This window comes from Chenopodium quinoa, unplaced genomic scaffold (assembly GCF_001683475.1).
Source record: "Chenopodium quinoa cultivar QQ74 unplaced genomic scaffold, ASM168347v1, whole genome shotgun sequence".
Lineage (NCBI taxonomy): Eukaryota > Viridiplantae > Streptophyta > Magnoliopsida > Caryophyllales > Amaranthaceae > Chenopodium > Chenopodium quinoa.
The window spans coordinates 414,396-436,100 of NW_018743732.1; the positions used below are offsets into that span (position 1 = coordinate 414,396).

The 21,705-nt window shown below is 34.3% G+C and overlaps 3 protein-coding genes across 3 annotated transcripts; 2 read left to right on the forward strand and 1 right to left on the reverse strand.

Moving 5' to 3' along the window:
• Positions 1–4,777: 4,777 nt before the first annotated feature.
• LOC110684656 (LOB domain-containing protein 15-like) lies at positions 4,778–6,654 on the forward strand. Its single transcript, XM_021861091.1, has 3 exons — positions 4,778–5,096; positions 5,256–5,589; positions 5,833–6,654. The coding sequence occupies exons 1-3, from the start codon at positions 5,083–5,085 to the stop codon at positions 6,385–6,387; spliced, it is 903 nt and encodes a 300-aa protein (XP_021716783.1). The 5' UTR covers positions 4,778–5,082; the 3' UTR covers positions 6,388–6,654.
• A 3,211-nt stretch (positions 6,655–9,865) lies between these two features.
• LOC110684657 (peroxidase P7-like) lies at positions 9,866–11,903 on the reverse strand. Its single transcript, XM_021861092.1, has 4 exons — positions 11,571–11,903; positions 10,974–11,165; positions 10,702–10,867; positions 9,866–10,500 (listed from the first exon to the last, which is right to left on the reverse strand). Exons 1-4 carry the CDS (start codon positions 11,796–11,798, stop codon positions 10,106–10,108), a joined length of 981 nt encoding a protein of 326 aa, XP_021716784.1. The 5' UTR covers positions 11,799–11,903; the 3' UTR covers positions 9,866–10,105.
• An 8,809-nt stretch (positions 11,904–20,712) lies between these two features.
• On the forward strand, positions 20,713–21,704 carry LOC110684662 (biogenesis of lysosome-related organelles complex 1 subunit 1-like). The gene is made up of 3 exons (XM_021861097.1): positions 20,713–21,067; positions 21,148–21,353; positions 21,430–21,704. The coding sequence occupies exons 1-3, from the start codon at positions 20,926–20,928 to the stop codon at positions 21,517–21,519; spliced, it is 438 nt and encodes a 145-aa protein (XP_021716789.1). The 5' UTR covers positions 20,713–20,925; the 3' UTR covers positions 21,520–21,704.
• Position 21,705: the final 1 nt, after the last annotated feature.

Genomic DNA, 21,705 nt, shown 5'->3' on the forward strand with positions numbered 1-21,705 from the left:
AAGAAAATCGACCAAATTTGGAATTATTAAAACCAATTTTTCCATAATTCAATGAAAGTATTAAGCAAAAATGCATAATATAATTATTAGAGATTGAAAATCTATATGAACTTTGTATATGATGTCACCCTCTGTATATCCTTCTTAGCAGCGTAACACGTAACAAGCCAAAACGGCAAAATAATCCTAGAAATGTTTCACATAACACGTAACATTAACACTGGAGGTTAATGTTGTCAACAATGAAATCATTTGGCAAGTTGAGATTTGGAAGTTGCCAGAATTAATTCATCGCCTTTATGATATATATTTAAGAGGTTAATAGCTAGCGGGAAATAGTAAGGCCTAATTTCGTTTCTGAACAGACTTGATCACCTCAATTTATGCATCCAGCCGGCACCCTTAGCTTCATGCGCATAGCCAGTTAATTAGTTTAGCCGGCCACCTCGAATGTTAGCTACACTAGTGTGATACCGATACCTTAATGTCCATGGTTCAGCCACACCGTGTATCAAATTTATACCTTTAATTTAGGACATGATCATGTACTCGTAGCACTCAAATTGCCTTAAAATTGTTTGGTCTTGACCCAAGCGTTTTTATAAGGAGGTTAGATATACACGACTTTACCCCTAAACTATATGGCTTGGTGACGATACATTCAACACCTTCACCAGCCACCACATTATTGCTCATTAGATTCCAGAATAATTCAAATTGTGACGCAGCAGAATATTATTGTTTAACTGGGGCGTCAGACAGTAGTACGTAAAATATACTCTCACAAGGAAGATTCTGAGTGTTATTTTGAATTTTGAACGCTACAATCTGCAGCAAAATAATCTTAAATTGTAATGTTTCCTATTATGCATGAGCTTAATTAACAAGCAATATTATTAGATAAATAGCAAATGCTTAGCGCACAATTCGCTGTTGACTGATAATTTTCAGTTTCAATTGAATACAGAGCGACTGTACTGTGACTGACAATCCGGAGGACATAACATAATGTTTCGTCGTGCCATATCATGCGAGCTGTACGTAATGTCCGATGTCCCTGATTCATACACCACTGCACCCTCATAGCGCAGCTAGCTAGGCAGCATATTATCACTACCCAAGTTACCAAGACATATTTTGTAAATCAATCTGAGGCCTCATTTAATTTGCTTCTTGTTTTGTGGTTTGACTGGGTATCACTTGTATTAAGGTATAACTAATAAACCCCTGTATCGTAATTAAGTTGAACAACCATTGATTTTTGTGTTACTTCTTTATTGACTTGCTACTAAGACGGCTCGCTTTGAACACTTTGGGTCTTCCTTTGTTTATTTGCAGATTCCTTTATACGGTCAACGCACACAAGAATCTAATAGTAATGGCTTAGATTTTAAGAATAACTTGCATGTGAGTTGAGACTAATTGTACATATCACAAAGAGAAAAAGAAGATGATGACAATCATATATATAAGACAAGTGGATTAAACAACCTAACTATTACGGAATACCATCTGGTTTTAAGAAAGAACAGTATAAGTGTATAACAGCAGGGGAATCACAATATGTAGCAACTAGCAAGAGTGCAAGAGCTAGACTACCAACCTTGGCCTACACTACCATATTTATTTAATACGGAGTATCTCATAAACTCTACATATCGATCTATTTATTCAACAGTCTTCTTTTATTCTAAGTTTTAACATGACGATATTGGAATCCAATACTCATGACTTGAAAAAGCCACAATATTCAAAGGTCCTTTAAATACTTATGTAGTATACGTGTAGCTTTAAACTCATGGATGCAAAGGGCATGAGAATTGTGAAAATAAGTAATATCAGTTCAAATTTCTCTAAATTTTATTATTATAGATTTATAGGTTATATAACTATATGATAAATGAATCTTATTTTAACCCTTTATTGTTTTCTTTTCACTAGTACGAAGATAATACTACCTCCGTTAAATATTACTTGCAACTTTGAAATACAACTAATATTTAACGGAGGTAGTAAGTTTTTGATATATGTGAAACAAAAGTTGAAGTTTGATATATTATACCTCATTATAATTTTCTTTTTATTGAGTCTACTTTATTTTAATTTATTTATTTATTTTTTATTTTTTTTGACGGGCTACATTATTTTAATTTTGACAAGCAAACACTTGGCCAAATGATTGACTTTCTCTAAGCCTCAAAAGGATTTTTGTGCCCCGACGTCTCTCCACAGCCGCAAATTTTAGTGGTAATGGACTTGATAATTTATTTAACAATTACAAAATTTTTCCTACAGTTCATTAATTGACTTGGTAATGAACATTTGTTTGACGGATTCGATGCAGTCATGAACAACTTAATGGATTGATCGATAAGCCTTTCTAATATTTGTTTGCTGCACCCTATCATCATTCATCGCTTAACCATCATTAAGTCCAATATGATCAGGCGATCACACATACATGTATGTATGATGCATTATATCAGTAGTAGACTAGTAGTGTAGGTCCTATTCTCTTTAACTTAAATATAGTCACTAAATATTATATTCAATGTATAAAAATATGTTTTTTATTAGTAACCAATAAATTTATTGAACACATACAACATTGGATCGATCATTGAAAAAAAATAAGTTTGCAACTATGATTATTTGATCATTGCTGCTTATGTCATGTTTTACACCTTGGCCATGATCATAGTATTCAACTAGATTATCCCCGTGCGATGCAAGGTTTTAATAAAAATTATAGTATAGAACTCGTATATATAATGAATCTTTTCAAATTTTGTCATAAATTCATTGGAAGGAGATTTTTTAAAAGAAATAGAGTTTGAATATTTTAGGAAATTTCTGGACGTTTGAATATTAGTGTAAGGAATTGAGGAGAGGGAATGATAGATCTTTAAATCAAAAGAAAGGAATACAATTGCTATTCAATTTACATACTTTGGTTTTTTAGATTAAAGTTGTTGAAATAACTTAATTAGCTTGTTTACGACGTATCACACAAAAGAAAAAAAAGCCTTTCAAAAAAAAAAATGACATCATCAATGGTTTTAGACGGAAAAAAAAATTTCATAAAAAAGCGACACGTATACAGTTTTGAAGAAAGATGATGTCAGCAATGTTTTGTTTTAGTAATCATTAATAGATTATTCATAGTTGTAATTAATATTAATTGTAACATAATTGGGGTTTGGAATGAAAATGAATTTTTTTGAAAATGAAATTTATATATTGAGAGAAAAACCTAGTCACATGATGGCCGGTGAAGTTAGATTGACTGCAATAATATTCTTCATTTAGAATAATATAATTATAAAGTAATTAAGTATGCATGCAAGAAGGAATTGCTAATAAGTAGTAGTACCAAATTATTTAATTGGACACTCATGTGAAGTAGTTAATATAAGATGTATGTAAATTACTTAATTTGAAACAACTGTGCGATTTCTCAGCCTTAATTTTCGGGTCAAACAAGAACTCATGAACTCATATGAGTCATGGGTTTCAATTCTAAGCAACACCAGATTATATTGTGGAACAAAAAAATAAAAATAAAAATAAAGATAATTAAGCTCATATGCAATATGCTTGCAATTTTGCATTGTGTTGTGTTAGGGTGTTACATTTGATCCAAGAGTTCATACATCAACTTACCTAAAAATTTGACGATAATAATAATGGGGAAAAAAAATCTGCATCGTAATTTAAATTATGCTTTGCTTTGTGTTTGATATACCTGATCGTGTGTATAGTATTTAAATACTCTGTACTTTATAATCTATCAAGTGCTCTCCCTCTTATCTTATACTTGTATATTCTGTCATTCATATAAGTTGGAAAATAACCATAAGGGACTTGTATATTCTTTCATTCATATAACTAAGAACCGTACATAGTACGTAATTGTGAAATCATATTTTGATGTTGATGCAAAATTACAAACAAAATTAAATTGTTAATGCACAAACCTTTAAATTGAAATCAAAACATCTAAAAACAGTGAGTGTATTGTGTTAGTGGTTAATATTTAGTAGCTTAGTATGTACCCGATCCGATTGGATAATCTAAGTTGCCTCATTTTCTTACCTACCATCAGGATAGCGGCTTTGTTGAGTCAACTACCTCTTTTGTTACTTTGTTAAGCTTTCCCGCTTAATCACTCTTCACTAATTCAAGTTTGAAGGCTTTAGTAGTCATTAGTCAGCCCTAATAATAATTCATATAAGGAAAAAATTTGTCTAATAAGGTGTACCTCAAATTTAATAGCTGCATAAGTAACGTATAACCTTTTGAAAAATAAATTAATTGTGATTTAGTGTTACCTCTTATCAGACTTCACTTGATATAATTTTGGGGCTAATAACATCACTCATAAATTATGACTTATGACATTATATGGGGCACAAATAAAGCAAGAAAAAATAATGACGAGATTAGATTATATAATTTGAATAATAATCACCTCATAAGATTTAATCATACACTAACATATACGAATTACGGAGTACTCATTTACACTTCACATCCATTTCATAGTACATATTTACACTTTGTATAGTACTTCGTATATGTTAGCTAAACAATGTAAATTTGTTATCATATTCGCCAATTGCAAATTTTAATTAGAGGATTATGGTCTAAATTCAATTAAATCACAATATATTGCTCTAAAAAAAAACCGAATATAAATTAAAATAATGTGGTCAATGATAAGTTGGCTTTCATAGCCGTGAAGTAACCACACGTGGGGGAAGCATGAATCAGAGCTGGCATTACTAATATATTTTCATAATTTGTGTTCACTTTCCTTCTAATTTCCTCTAGAATTTTCTTTTTTGCGATCTCTTTTTGAGAATAACAAATTTCTTAATTGTATGCAATAACTACCGTATAAATTACGTACCATATTATATCTGCGTCTTTCACCAATTATTTGGTGATATATACCAAAATAAATTGTGTTTTATTTGCTCCATTGATGGAATTTTGACTTTGCCTTTTAAGCAACCACCCTTTCTCTATCCCCCTCCACTTCTTAGTTGCCTCCCTCTTCTTCTTCTACACAACATATGAATGTTCAGAGAAAGGTAAATGAGCCGAGCTGAGTCGAGTACTATCATATATAATAATAAACCTTTGTTTTAGTTGATTTACACGACCAATTCAATGTATATTGTATCGTTCTTAATTATTTTAGTGAATTTTATATATAGATATTGACTTTCTTGTGTTGGTGACAATTTCAGGGACAGGTTTGAAAAGGAAGAAATAGGAAAAAGGATAAAGAGAGAAATCGATGCTTCAAAATCAATGGTGGCAAGTAATAGTTGTTATGATAATAACAACAATAACAATAATCATCAGATAGTAGGAAGGAGATCGCACATGATGGGTGTAGGTCCTCCTCCTCATCTAGGTACAACTTTGAACACCATCACCCCTTGTGCTGCCTGCAAGCTTCTCCGGCGACGATGCGCCGAGGAATGTCCTTTCTCCCCCTATTTCTCCCCTCATGAACCCCAAAAGTTCGCTGCCGTTCACAAAGTCTTTGGTGCTAGCAACGTCTCCAAGTTGCTCATGGTATGTCCTAGTCCAACTACTTTCACCTGCCTAACTTAAACTTCTCAACTTGATTTTTTTTTTAAAAGTTTTACCATGGTTGTCTTCGCATTCAGAAGACAACCTTTGTAACAGAACAACCAGAACCAGTAGATTTTTATTGGTTCTGGTTGTTCATTGTATCATGTTACAAAAATCCATATTTTTGAATCATTGATTCTTTGATACAAATCTAAAATTAACGGTGTTTTTTTTTTTTTTTAGGAAGTTCCGGATAATCAAAGGGCAGACGCGGCCAATAGTCTAGTATACGAAGCGAACGTGAGGTTAAGAGATCCAGTATACGGGTGCATGGGTGCAATATCAGCTTTACAGCAACAAGTCCAAACATTACAAGCGGAACTTAATGCAGTTAGGGCTGAAATTTTGAAGTACAAATATAGAGAAGCAGCAAATAACCTGATTTCTGCAACTAATAATGCTACTAATCATCCTCATCATCATCATAATCATCATAATAATAACAATAATTCTTTGGTTACTTCTGTTGCTGCCGCGGTTATAGCTGCTAGTTTACCACAACAGGTACAATCCCCTCCGCATCAGCCTCAGTCTCAGCCTCAACGAGCATCCACACCGCCTCCACCGGCTACTCCTCCTCCTCCGTCTTCAGCTTCAGTCGTGGTTTCGTCTTCACCCTCCGGTGGTGCAGCCTCCTTGTATACACCACCACCACCACCTCCTGATCATTCTGTTACCAACACCGGGTTTAGTTCAATATCAACTAATAATCATAGTAGTGTTCCATATTTTGATTGATACTTTTTTATTCTCTTCTAATTTTCAGTTTTTATTTTTACCTTCACAAAACTGTAGTTTAGACTTAAAGACACTTTTTTTCTACTATAACATTGTCTGTTAGTATTAGTTTAGATTAATTAAATAATTAAGGCAAAATAGTACCGATACTACCTTGAACATTTGAGCCTACACAGTATTTACAGCATCTATTTTATTTTTAACCATTAATGGAATCTTTGTTAATTAGCCTTTTAAAAGAAGCAGCAATAATTGTTTAATTATCAATTTTATAAATGCGTACAACTTTCTCCGTTCCTTAAAGATTGCCCAAGAAACGGAGGTAGTATGCGTGCAATACAATAATATTATTTCCAATGGTTTTTTCTTCCTAGCTATTGAACAACGTTGACAAAAATGTTCTAAAATGTAATTAAGTACGTCCATTTCCTATCAATCTTAGTTTTCTTAGTACAATGTGAAAGCAAAGATTGATATATTAATGAGACGGTGATGATCAACAAATAACGCGACTGCAACCAAAGATTAGTTATAATCTTTCTTAAATTAGTGAAGATAGAGACTGCATACCACATTTTACATCATTCTCTGATACTCTCCGTATGACATTTGGTACCATTATTTGACATGTATGTGGGCTATTAGGTTTCTCAAGATTAAAGTGACATGAGGGTGATATATACTACTTATATGATATATGTTGGTCCACAGAATCATGTACTTGCCGGTAATGTTTTGCAAGCTAGGTTGATCATTAGGTTCACCATACATTTTTTTATTGCCTAAACTTTGAACCGTTAATATTTTGTTTACTTCGTAGATTGATTCAATTGTGTTATGTCATGGCTAGCTAATGTAGTTCAATTTACATTGAAAACACAAAACCTAGCTTATTATTTACAACATGTGTTTTCTAATAAAATTATATTGTACTTGAAGTTTATCTCAAATTCCATAAATTTTAATACAATAATGTGTCCATGACTCATATATTATCCTCAAATTTTATTATCTAAATTTGATGATGTAAAGCACAACAATATTATCTAATGAAAAGGTCTTTCGTTCCATCATGCAATTGATGTCACCTAAGGAACCCAAAATTGTTAAGGACGCCAGCTAGTTTATTTGGTTGATATATACTTTCTATATCAAATTATCAATTGCATGTAACTTATACATGGGAGTAAAATCTTTTAACCAAATCTAATTTGTATATAACACAATAATTTCAGTAGAAGAATGAGCTGTATATCATCATCTCATCATAGTTAAAATGTTAAGCTATGCAATACGTACGTATATATGACTTATATACTATGGTTGAACGGTCAAATAAAATTGGCAACAACCTTATTGAACTACAAATTGTGTTTCCTTGGCGTGGGGAGCTCACTTTAATTTTAGTAGAATATGGGATACAAAAATTAATTACTACCAAAATACTACCTTTTTCTTTTTTTTTTTAATATATATATATATTTCTTATTTTATGGGGAATCGTGCATGTCTACATACAATTACATATATAGTACACGTATGCAATGTGATCCGTATAAAAATTAGATAGATTCATACAAGATGCGTATTTTAATTCTTAAAATTTGTACAATTGTATGTTAGGAAACCTTAGAAAATGGAGAAGTGGTGATGGAATTTGGCGTCACGTCGACATTGCTTAAACATGTCGCATCTATTAAGCACCTTTGATCTATAGTCTACAACTCATAAGTACAGATTGTTATTTTTTAAAATTATTGAACAATTTAACAACAATTTTCTATCTATTAGGTCCGTCCCTATTTGCGCTATCTTATGCCCGTTGTCCTCAATAGTCATATTTGTAAAAAATTATCGTATTCATTGCAACTTCGGTTACAAAAATATACAACACGAGTCTAACAAAAAGAGGTTACAAAAGTGACAACTTTGTTTTATGTGGGTAAAACTTGTTACACACGTACCTGGTTTGTTGTAATCGATGCCAGGCCATTACATATTGTCAATATTGACAATTGTGAACAAATAAATATAGCAAAGGTAATTAAAACTCAGGCAGAAGAGATGTTGAGAATATAACACACAAAAAAGGGGTAATCACATGGTTAGATAAGCAGATTTCAATGCTGCTTTAATAACACAAAAAAACCCTAATATTAATCGTTAGATCCAGTTGAATAGTACTATATGTCCAATAAATTAACACAGCTTCTGGCTGAAAAGATTTAATCAAAGCTAGAGGGACTTGGAAAATAGCAGATCATGTTCATGGGATGGTTGTTTAATTTTGGATCTGGTCTGGTTATTTCATAAATAAATTGTACTGTGTAGTTTTCTGATTTTGTCTATTGATTGAAATTAAGGTACAATTTAATTTTTATAATCAATTATATAATTATTATTATTTTATATAATATTGACTCTTCCTCCCTTGTTCCGTTGTTCGTGCTAGCAAGTCTTTCTTTGTTTAATTAATTTGAGATGATACTTATAATGTCATAGATAATCTAATGAAAGCTAGAATTATAAAATTATTTAGTTTGAGGATTGTTAATTAGTGTGTATAATGCAACTTCCCATCAAGGGACCATATTTTGGAGGTGAAAGGTAGCAAATGGCAATTTTTTTTTACTCTTGTTGACTTTGTTATTTTGACAATTTACTCAATAGGAATCATCATACTACCTCCATTTCAAATATGTCAATTGTTGCAAATAATTAAAATTGAGATAGTATATAACTCAATGAGAAGTGAGAATCCAACTACAACAATAATTATTCAATAATAATCACATTAAGAGAGGATTTAAGAATATTCAAGGGTACATACCTCATTGCAAGTATAAGCAAATTACAAGTAGGGGCATCAATTCGGGTCTGCAGGTCGGGTTTGGGTCAAAATTCGGGTCGATTTTGGATTGTGCTTAGAAACTATCAAAAATAGTGTAAAACTAAAAAATATTACGAAATATGAAATTTAGGTCAAATCGGATCGAATTCGGGTTTGTTTAGATCAGGTCGAGTTAGGATTTCTCTCGATAACTTCGGGTTGAATTATCGGATCGGGTCAGGGATTGCCAGCTCTAATATTCCATTATATATTCTCTAATCTCTAAGATGATGTGACAATAATTTGCGAACGTTATTAATTTAGTATACCACTTTTTTTTGGAAAAAAATTGTTGCCAGGTCACATATGAAAGCATTATTTACAATTCCACAAAGATTAGAGGCTGATTCGCCTGATTGGGTTCAATGCAAGCAATTTTGAGACAATTACTTATCATTAATAAAGATTAAAGAAGTTACATTGAAATTAGCAACAAATATTTGCACACAATAATACATGAGTAAGCCCAACCTACCCAACCCACATATATAGTAAGTTGTGAAATTAAGTAAGGAAGCCCATGAGGTATAACTATGTTCCCTGGTCCATAACCCAAGCCCATAAGAGATAATGCTTAGGAAAAAAAAAAAAAAAAAGAAAGCTTCATTTTTATTGACCAGAAATTTCTACAATTGAAAACAATATTATGTCACACTTGAAGAAAATTTGTTGTGCTTCCCTCAGTAGTACAACCAAAAAAAATTTCACAACCCACACAAATAATTAAAAATTGGTACGTAGCTAAAAACAAATTCAATTTTGCTGATTATGCAAACTTTTTTTTTTTTTTTTTTGGTGTTACATGATCATTCTTCTTGGTTGATCAACTTAATTGGCCTTCCTACAATTCTTCCTGATTTCGCCTTGAGAGCCGGTGAGAGGGCTAATATCACCCATCTTGATCATGGAAGTGGCAAAATCTGACCTAAAGAATCCAGGACTGTTACTGAATGATCGAACGATGGAATCAGTTGATCCACCACTATAGAGCTGCTGGTCTGAATGTAGCAAACCCCTCTTGGTAACGAGGTTTGTGTAATATTTGTTGTCGAAATGTGTAGGACTCTGAAAGTCTAAGGGAGCGAGGTTGTTGTCGCCCTTTCCACTTGTTCTAGGACAGTTCTGCTGCCTTGTGCTTGCAAAAGAAGCAGCGATTGTGCTTGTTTCATTGTATATGTGTGTTCTGAATGTTGTACACCTTGCCTGTCCTATTGTGTGTGCTCCTGCATGATAATAATAATATTAGTCACATAACTCACATAATATTGTGTGTACTGTGTATATATCTGATGACCGTGAAAATCCAAATTGATTATTTTGGGATGGAAAGAGTATAATTTGATTGACTCGATATGATATTTATTTAAAGAAGCAAAACTATACAAATACATTATGACAGTCAGAACAGAGGTGTGCATATATACCAGATAAGGCAACCATATCTTTGGCTGATAAACCATTAGACTGAAACCGAGAGATGAGACTGCTAAGGCTAGAACTCGGGGCTGGGATTCCGTTGTTGGCAGCAGTCTGACTCGCTGTCTTGGAATCGCGACGCCCTAGCTTGACATTCCAATTAGGACCACCAAGCTGCAATAGATAGTAACAAGAACATCTAATTAGTTACCTAGTTAAATTGTAACAAATGTACGAAAACTCGATTGCCTAGCGAATATTAAAGGATATAGGAGCTTACAAGAGCGACAGAGTCACGGGAAGTTATGGCAAGGATATCAGCACAAGATACAACTCCGGGACAGACCTCCTCTACTTTGGACTTGATTTCATCAATGACATTGAATCCCCTTGCTGAGTTCAAATTTGGAGCTGCTGATTTCTCCCCTTTGAAAGACGAGGTGTCATCCAACAGAATTGAGCCATCACACCCCTGAAATGTTCAACAAATCATGATTATTATGAAAACAAGCTAAGCTATAGTTCATTTAATCTCTAATTCTCTGATATATATAGGACAAATATAAAAGTTGTATATATGTATTATGTGATCAAGCTATTCCTAGTGTTTCTCTAGCATATATTGATATTATGAAATAACACGTTCAAACTTCAGAATTTTGGTAATGTAAAGTAGAACAACACAAAACTCGGCCCTTGACCTTAAGGTTGGAAGGTTAGAGTGTTGCAACTTGTTAACTAAAAAGAGGGAAATGAAGGATATATGCATGAGATTTTAACTAATATGTACATATTTTCTATTTAAACCATAAGAATTAAATTCGAGGAAAAGGATGTTTAAAGTTACGAAATAATGTAAAAAGGCAGAGTTAATTACATTGACAAAGCAATCATGGAAGAAAAGTCGGAGAAGAGAGGCGCCCATGCGAGGTTCCTTAGATATGGCAGATTTAACAACGGAACGGACGGTCCCAAAGAGCTTAGGACATGACTTAGAATAGAAATTGGGAGAGAGCTGAGCGGAGGAACTGCCTATGAAGAGCACTAGAAAGGATAAACAGACTATCCTAATCAAACTGGAAGTTGAACTACTTGAAGAAGCCATTTCTTACGTCTAGTTTGTTATTTTGCTAGAAAAGATTGTAAGATGAGCTAGTACACCAAAATAGAGTAGATAAGGTGGGTGTATTTAAAGAGACGAAAATACTAGGATCTTAGCTAGAATTATGGCACTTTGGACCACCTGGTTTTACCTACTGCTGTGCATGTTCATTGAAAGTTCCATGCATAAAATTATCTACTATTACTGCTCATGACGGCCTCCATTCCTATAAGTCTCGATTACATTTAAGCACGTAAGCTAAAAAGATGTTAGTTATTGATTTGGTATTTAATTTACTCGAGCAATTGTATGCCCCAAAAAAGACTTCCTAGATAAATTTCAAAATGTACTATGGGTCATGTACGTGGACTCAGGGTCGATACATCCAACGCTCTGAGTCACTCATTTAACGACCAAGTTTTCATAATACTACCTATTAAAATGTTATTGGTTCATAGTTCACCTCGATCAAATACATAAGATTACATTAAGTTCTTAACTAATTGAGGTAAAATTATATGAATTTGGCTCAATAAATGTTCGATTAAAATTTATTGTGTACAGTATATCAATCATATAATCTTATATTATTACGTAGTAGCATGCTGCTAAAGAAAATTTAGCAACAATAATCAAGTGTTTATAAGAAGCAATTTCAAAGAAATGGGGTCCACTAAAGCCTTGATATACTAATTTGTTGAGGCTGCGCTGCTTTAGATCATTAGTGATGATAAAGATGTCGTAACAAAAATTATTTGACTCTCTCGAAACATGTATGTTTGATTACCAATTGACTTTGTCTTATGTTGTATGATTTGTTTGCTTTTTATCTTAATCTTTAAATTTTACTTTTTATTTACGTATTAAAGAGTTTAATGTTTGACATTCTACTTGAATCAATATGATTAAATTAGTTAGAGAATATATAGCAGCCGACCAATTATATCTTTGCATTTGTAGCAAAAAAGAAGATTAAGCAGGCCAACAACCAGGCAATATCTTCGTTAAAATAATTGTTCTTTTGAAGAATAACTCTATATTTTTGAAAATTTAATGTGTAAAAGGGGTTCAAAATTTACTGTTAAAGTCCGATCCCCTCAAAACTGACATTCCTTGTTTGCCTTCTTCTACGAAGGTGGAAAGCTAGAGATAATTTTTCATTATTTCCATTTTCATCTTTATTATGACCCGTGATTACTAACGGTCCATCATGTTTAGTCTTAACTCTCATCAACCCCTTGTAATCAAGGAACTGACTTGATTATGCGTGCTTGTTTTCTACTCCCTCCGTCCCTTAATGATAGTCCCTTTTAGGAAAATTTCACAAGAATTAAGAAACTTAAATAAGAAGTAGTAAAAGTACATTGTAAAAGTAAATTTACATGGGGCATGTAAAAAAGAAGAGAGAGAAAGTAATTAAAGTATATGGAATTGCAAAATTTACATAGGGAATCTAAATTTGCACAAATATTGTTGCAAATTGGAGGGAATTTTGGTAAAAAATTAATATTAATAGTTGTTGGAAAAAGCAAATGGGGTGAACATTTTGGGACTAAAATTTGGTCATAAGGGACTACCATTAAGGGACGGAGGGAGTATAATAATTGTTTATAACCTTCTTATTAGGGCTACATATAAGCATTAAATACACTCTTGAAAATTGTATAAAATTAGAAATCCATGACAAAAACACACGCGTAAATCAGTGTAATTAGTGTTATGATTTTCTAAATATATACGATTTTCTAGTATGTATTTAATGTTTATATGTAATGCTAAATTGCTAAAGGGTATGTATAACATTTTTCTTATTTATATACATTTACTTCAATTCCGGCTATACTAGAAAAGGTGACATGTTTTTCCAAATATCAAAAATAATACTCCGTATAGTGTATATGTGACGACTTTTAATTTCGGACGTAATAATATAAGAAGTATGTGTTACAAATTTACAATCATCAAGATGTAAGCCGATAAGATTTAATTGTAGAACCAATTGGTACTAATCTAATAAGCCCACGGGATTTATGTGGAAGCAATTAACACCTCCTTAAGACCTCAACTATATGCGAATTATTCTTTTCACACTAGCTAGTTATATATAAATTGTAGTAATTATTTTTAATTTTATCCAAACATACAAGTGATTATGTCCTTGTCCAAACCTAATGGTTGACTATATTATTATTTTAAGTGGATAATTGGTGCTTAGCACCCATAGTTTAGATCCTATCAATTTAATTCTTATCCTCCAACGTCTAGCAGCTAATAATTGGTGCACCAATCGACATCTATCTTGTTTGAAAATTATGCTACAAAAGACTATTACTAGCTCATCAATTTGATCTTTACAATTATATCATCAAGCTAGGTGGGTACTAACAAATACGTAAATGATTGATACACATTTAGTCCAATAACAAGGTACATTAGTCAATTTAAATACATTATTTTTTATTATTTGAGAGAGTCGTCAATAAATTTTTAAGTCTAAGCTAATACCATTATACCAAACACTTGTACTTGATCATACAACATCGTAACACTTATCGATGAAATTCCGAATTTATTATTCTAGTGATCAAACTCAAAATAACAAAATTAGTACTTTAATTTGTTAGCTAATGTTAATTCAAACATTGTGTGCCATGCAATGATGCATGCATGCGGAGCAATAAGAAGGACATTGAATTTGTATGAAGGGAATAGTAGTCGACGAATTGAAGGGTTTGGCGTGGAATGTAATAGAAATAAGATGATAGTCAAAAAAGTTAATGCAACTTTATAATGTAGGACAGTTGGCAGCAGCTAAGTTCCAAGCTAAACAATGCAAAAAAAGGTAGCAGGTATGTAGTGCAGCACACTATGCTTGAATAGAGTAGAATAGTACTTCATGTCGTTTTATCATATGCTTCAACAATTTGCATATAATCGAATATTATTACGAGTATTATTATCAGTAAAGAACACGTGAGAATGAATATGATTGTATGTACTATGGATTCAATATGAAGGTTTCAATTCAAATATAAGCGCAGACAATACTTGAAAGCTAATAAGGGAAGTTCATGGAATATTCATGCTGCGTGACGGCTCTCTTTTGAATGAATATTGTCCCAATTCTATCTTTTTTAATCACGAAAGAGAGAGACAATGAAGGATCGGAGGTAACAAAGTTAAGATACCGTTACTCAATAAGAGCATATACATAGTTCGAACATAAACAACTATTATAGTAATTAGACTATTAATAGTAAGATTTAGGTTAATTTCCCTTTCTTGCCTTTTAAACATAAGGGGATGCTTACATTAGAACAAAATTTGATGTTAGATTGCTAAACACTAAAGATTTATACATATATGCTACTCAAAAAAGGTAGGTGGCAAATAAAAAAATAAATAAATAACATTCAAAGCTTACATTACTTGTTATAATTTCACAAGTAATGAATTTGGTAGTAGTTCAAAGTCTTCAAACCATCTACTTGTATTACATGTTATATTCTACTTCATACATTATTTTAGATGTATTAGCAAAAATGTTATATTAATTGAGATTATGTTATTTTTCCTTGAAAAATCCTGATCAAAACGTATACACTCCAAATACGTACTATGTATCGTATGATATCTTTTCCTATCTTATTCAAGACTAATCTAAACTTATTTTTGTATGAAGCAATAATAATTTTGGCCCTAAAATTATTGAATCTAGGCATACCATTGGACCACATTCAACATATAATTAATATCGGTTGTTAATTTGTTATACTTCCTCCGGTTTCAGTTATTTGCAACATTTACCTAATCGGGGTGCTTGCTATTATTTGCAACAAATAGATTTGTTTCCCTTTATGGTAATTTTTTTAATTGTAAATTTACGATAATGCCCTTAGAAAAAACTGATTATATTTTAATCCAAAGATTAAATCTACTTACCTAAAATTAATACCCACCCAATTAATATAACCATTCCCACCAAAAATTTAGGGTTCCCATCCCACCTCATTTACCATCTCAGTGTTCATCTTCCCAACTACCCTATTGAATGCAATTCCCACCCACCATCATTAATGGCGACTGTTCAACATACTGGTTCTTCCCCCTTTCTACACCAATTATTCCTTGTTTTTGTCTTTTGCTGTCTCACTCTCACTCTTCTCACAGAAAACCCCTCCTTTATCTCACTTTCTCTCCAATTCGAAACCCTAATTTTGGCAGATTTGGGTTTTCTACTACCTATTTCTTCCAAAATCTTTGAAAAATGAGTTCCCCTAACCAAAAAAAGCCATACCCTGACGTTGATGCCACCTACAAGTGCCAGCCACGCACTGGGAGGATGCGTTTGATAGGTACGCGTACTGCAACCTACCTTGATATGAAACGTAGAACTGGAGGGGGTGCAAAGCTGGCTCCTTACGACTCCGATAAGGAGCGTGATCCCACTGTCTCTCTAGATCTGGGCAAAGAGGTTGAGGGATCCGTCAATAAGCCTCCTGAAATTGTTAATCTGGACAGCGATGATGATGAAACCCCAGTTGCAACCCCTGTATAGACCAGAACCGTTGCGGAGGTGGTGGGTGTGGTCAGATCTGAGTCCACCAAGGAGATTTCTGGAAAAAAAGCGCGTCAGATCTGAGTCCCCTGTGCCTGACGTTGTTGAAAGTGAAGGGTCTTACAACCCTTTCGCCACTACCTCCAACTAATCTAGCAGCGTAACTCAATTCTTTACCTAAATTTTTTTGACTACTTTATCTGGTGTTTTTTAGATTTCTCCTGATTTGTTGAGCTATTGTTTGAAAAAGTTGCGTTGAGTAGCCTGATTTCCATGCTAATTTCCATATACAGTGTTAGTTTTATCTGTTGACAATGATTGATTTTTATTGTTTACTGTTGTTGGTCGTTCATGCTGGTTGCCCTAATTTTGCTCTGTTTCGGGTGTTGAGAGTGATTGCTAGTAACTATGGGATTTTGTTAGTTGAAAGATTTGGTTGGTTTGTTGTCCTGAGGCTGGTGCACAGACTTGAGTATGTTGTTGTTGCCTGTATAGGTTGCTTGCTGTGTTTGCTGTTCATGCTGGTTGGTGGTTGGCTGTGAGTGGGAAATTGTTCCTATGGTTGTTTGATGATGTTGTTATTTATTAGGTTATCCTGTTTCTGGCTTTATATGTTTTCATTTGTGGTTGTGTGGGTAATTTTATTGCATTCAGTGAACATGCTGGTTGTCCCTGTTTCTGTTATGTTTTGATGTCTATTTGGCATAGGGGTTAATGCTATGGTGAATGATGATCAACTTGTTGCCTACATGAGTATCCCTGTATGAGTCCCCCCATGTGATATCTGTCCCTAGGTGAAGTAAGAGTCCCTCACTGTATTGTGTGTGCCTGCAAAATCCAAGTGATGAAGGGACTCATTTGACACTTAACATGCATAACTTGGAATTGCTCCAAAAACTCCATATAGGAGTTGTTGTTGAGGGAATCGATTTTGCAGTGTATGTGAAAAAAAACCCATCTGATGGAATGATGCTATGAGTCTGTTTTGCAAAGTTACCTCATCCTCATTCTTGTAAATAAGAGAACCATCATTGAACTGATAACATTTATCAAAACCTTGTACATTTCCCATAAATAGGTTGTTAAGACTGCCTTACAATAATAGTTTGCATACACAAAAGACACCAAACCAATGATTGACATACTGTAATTAAAAAAATAAAAATAAAAATAAAGCACATACTGTGTTACATGCTTGTTCTTAGCTTTTCAATGGTTATGTGTGGCAGTCCCAATAAAACCTTCTTCATTTCTTTGACTTGAGTTCAGTCAGCATCTACTTGCATCCCTTCATCTTCTTCAATCCCTTGGTCAGTTGATATGAAAATAGTGTTGAGGTAATCAACAGCCTGTTAAACCACATTTTTTTCCACTTCTAGTTGCTCTGGCAGCATCCCAATCCTCTCAAGCCTTTTTTTGCCTTTGTGGGGTGGGATAAAGTTATTCCCTCCTTGGTGTTTCAGAATCTCTTCCGTAAAACACTGTAGACTAATCCAACAGTGCTTGTTCAACATTGGGTTGAACAACTCATAAGCCTCTTTCACTTTTGCAATGAGTTCCATTAGGTTCTTGGGAAAATATTGGTATTGTATTGATTGTATTACATTGAACAGCCCTAAATCCAGCACATTTTAGTCTGGGGACTGAGCTGGCTGGTAAATGAATTGAATATTGAATCCTTCAGACTGATAGGTTGATTCAAATTCCTCATCCCTTGGAATTTGATGAGGTCTGACATTATCCCACTGAATCCATATATCCTTGGGTAGATGGGCAGGCCATTTAGCTTTGATTGCTGGAATGACATTGTTGATTAACATTGCTCTTATGGCTTCTTTGTTGACATTCTGTGTTGCCTTGATTTCTACATACAACACCAGCCTCTCTATTTTTGCTTTTTTTTCTTGGCTATGCTTTCATAGACAAATGAAAAAATTCCATATTTTCCATCATGTAGTAATGCTCCATTAGGGTCAAAAATTGGTTTCCCTATGGCTGCCATGAACATCCCTTTCACTTTGAACCTCTTGGACTGTTGGCACATGTATGGATTTGTCTCATTTGGTAGAAGGTAGAACCTCCTTGTTTCTTGGTTCAAGTAGAACCATTTTTCATCTACATGAATAACTTGTTGCATGTCCACAAACTTGGGGTCCCCATTCTGTGTGGCTGGTAGTATATGATTTAACACCCATTTCATTCTTGCTATTTTGTGGTTGGATGTCAATGCTGGGTGATTTGTTGCTGTATGTATTCTCAGTCTGCCTTATTTCTTTAATTTATGGATGGCTGAATGTGAGATGTTGAGAGCAGATCCATAGCTTCTCTATGTTGTCCTCTTATGCAATGGTGCTGACTGTAGGAACTCATCAGTGTACTCTCTGGGTTTGGGTCCAGTTTTGCTCAATTTCTTGCTCATGACATCTATGACATTCCCCTTTGCCATTTGTGTTTTGATGTCTGTAAATAATCTCTAGATGGTTGACCTGTGTACATTGAAATTTCTTGCTTGTTCTGATAAGTACCCTCTGGGCAACTCCCCCCCCCCCCCCTCCAACTTCAGTAGAAAACCATCTACCAGCTCCCTTTTTTGCTGTGCAGTCAATTGTTTTCTTGCTGTTGGTTTCTGAAATCCACCCTCATGCTGATTGTTGTTGCTGTCATTCAGTTCAGTCCCAACCTGGTTGTTTGCTTCACTGTGTCCCATATTGTGTTCGTCGTTTAGCATCTGATCAATGCCAAAAAAATGGATCATTTGCAAATACTGACATGTTTAGCTATGTTGCACCGATACGGACACGGACACGGACACGGGTACGATACGGACACGGTAAAACGGCAATCCTAAAATAGGGGACACGGGTACGGCGAATAACTAGGCATATAATATATTAAAAAAACGAAAATTTGACAACCTATTCAATAAAACACTAAGTAATTAAACTCAAAATAAGTCATTTTGTTTAAAACAAGTAATTATTTAGTGTCCGTACCAGTGTAATTATTTAGTACCGTAAAACAAGTAAACAAATTCGGTACTCATCTATCTAAACAAGTAAACAAACAAGTACACAAATACACTCAAGTAAACACTATTTCTTCTTCCTTTCTCTCTCCTCTCATCTATCATTTCTCACTCTTAAACTCCCATTTCTCGATCTCTCTGTGTCTTCCTCCAATCATACATCACAACACTTTGAAATTTTTTTCAACTCTTCAATAACACCAAAAAATCTACTCTAACAAGAAAAATCGAGAATTAAGGGATGAATTTAAATGAAAACGAGAATGAGAGGATTAACTGAGAGCACCGGCGGTGACGAGCGAGGGCGACGAGCGACGGGAAAGATTAAAGGGGGTTTCCGTTAAATTCGAGAAAGAGAGGACGGAGAATGACACCTGCGACACCGGTGTGAGTGGTGACGAGCGGCGGTCAGCCGGTGACGAGTGACGGCAGTCGGAGACAATCTAGGTTGCGGTGAGGCTGAAGTTCCAGTTGTTGCCTTGTTGGTGTTTGAGTGACGAGAGAAAGAAGCAGAGAGGATTGAATTTGAGATAGGCAGGAGGACATGAGCAATTGAGCAGTAGGGTTTGAGGAAAATGCAAAATTAGCGTGTCCACTACCAAACGGGCCGTGTCTAGGGGTGACACGGTCCGTGTCCATGCATCGTTTTTAAAAAAAAAAAATTGGACACGGATTTTGGTGTGTCCTAGACGTATCGTACCGTGTCCCACCCGTGTCGGTGTCGGACACGCGAGTCGACTCGGACACCCCTATTATGTGGCGTGTCCGTGCATCACAGATGTTTAGTGTACTTATGATGCTGAGTTCCCTAGTTGTCAGGTCTGGTGATGAGGTGTGGGAGGTTTTTTTTTTTACCGGGTTGCTGTTGCTGAACCAGAGAAGAAGAAGATGAAGCTGCAACTTACGTGGTAGTAGTTAATTTCTAGAATGTAGGTAGAACTGACTTTTGGGACTGTTTGTGTGTTTCTGGAATGTAGGACACTGATTTTGTAATGAATGTTTGGTAGGAACTGACTTAGGCAGGTGGTTTAAATACCCCTCCTTGAATAAGAAATTCAAAGGGGGGAAAATTTGAATGTGTTTTGTAATTTTGGATTTGGTGGGAAAAAAATTTCGGTGGTTTTCATGGTTTGTATGTGTATGGTTTGATAAAACAAGGGGGTAAAAAAATTTGAGGGGGAAAAATGGGTGGCAAAAAAATTGGGGCCAAAATTTGCCCAAAAAATTTAAATTTTGGGTCCACATGTTTAACTTTTTCTCTCTCCCAAAAGAAAAGACTAAACACTACCTAAAAGTTTTGCATTGGTATCCGTAAACGATACCATTGTTGCAAATAACCAAAATCGGAGAAAGTATATCAAATATCAATGCAACATTATTACCAGCCCAATGAAATAGGGCCCAAATTTTATGGACTAAAAGTTTAAAACACATTACCAAATAATGAATTCATAAATCATAATCCACTAAACAGAAAAATTAAAAATAAAATTCTTCAGAATAGCAGTTTCTCTCGCGGCGGAGAAAAAACTACTGAATATTTCCCGATGTCAATACCACCGCAAAACCCGCCGATAATCTCCGGCTCCACAACCTCCATTGACGGCGGCGCCACCGGTCTCGAAGCTTACTTACTCAACTTACTTCATCAACACCAAATCTCCGCCTCTTCCCTTCGCCATCAATCTGGTCTCTTTCTCTCTCCTCCATTTTCTCAAATTAGTTGCAGAAATCATGTAATTTGAATTGATTAGTATTTTGTTGATTAGAGAAAGCGAAGAAGGAAGCGACGAAAGCAGGTGTTCGAGTATCAGAGCTTTTGGTTGATGCTGTTAATGGCGGAGTTCAAGAATCGTTCCTCCATCAAAAGCAAATCGAGCTCGAAATTCGAGCTTTAACTACTACGGTTAATCGTTTTCAGAAGCAGACTCATCAATGGCTTGCTGCTTCTCGATCTCTTAATACTGCAATTAAGGTCTGATTATTCTTCAAATTATAACCTTAAATTAAAATATTATTTCTTACTTTGGTTGATTTTGTTGTGTATGTAGGAAATTGGTGACTTTGAGAATTGGATTAAGGTGATGGAATATGATTGTAAAAGTATTGCCACTGCTATTCGCAACATTCATCAAGCTTGAAGGCTTTGACTTTGATTTATTCTTTTTGTAATTATTAATCCGTCAAGCGGTTGGATTTTTAAGTTACGAGTAGGTTTTGTATACAACAGATGTATTGTATACAACCGAGTATAAGAGTGTTCATTGAATGTGTATTGCATTGGATAATATTAACTATAAATGCAACTTAAGGTTTGTTTTGGACAT

Excerpts from the sequence above, each read along its gene's own strand:
- LOC110684656 (XM_021861091.1), top strand. Across the intron at positions 5,590-5,832 it reads ACGTCTCCAAGTTGCTCATG|GAAGTTCCGGATAATCAAAG; the intron begins GTATGTCCTAGT and ends TTTTTTTTTTAG.
- LOC110684657 (XM_021861092.1), bottom strand. The coding sequence starts at position 11,798 with ATGGCTTCTTCAAGTAGTTCAACTTCCAGTTTGATTAGGATAGTCTGT. Across the intron at positions 11,166-11,570 it reads TCCATGATTGCTTTGTCAAT|GGGTGTGATGGCTCAATTCT; the intron begins GTAATTAACTCT and ends TGAACATTTCAG. Across the intron at positions 10,868-10,973 it reads CCCGTGACTCTGTCGCTCTT|CTTGGTGGTCCTAATTGGAA; the intron begins GTAAGCTCCTAT and ends TATCTATTGCAG.
- LOC110684662 (XM_021861097.1), top strand. The coding sequence starts at position 20,926 with ATGTCAATACCACCGCAAAACCCGCCGATAATCTCCGGCTCCACAACC. Across the intron at positions 21,068-21,147 it reads TTCCCTTCGCCATCAATCTG|AGAAAGCGAAGAAGGAAGCG; the intron begins GTCTCTTTCTCT and ends TTTGTTGATTAG. Across the intron at positions 21,354-21,429 it reads CTCTTAATACTGCAATTAAG|GAAATTGGTGACTTTGAGAA; the intron begins GTCTGATTATTC and ends TTGTGTATGTAG.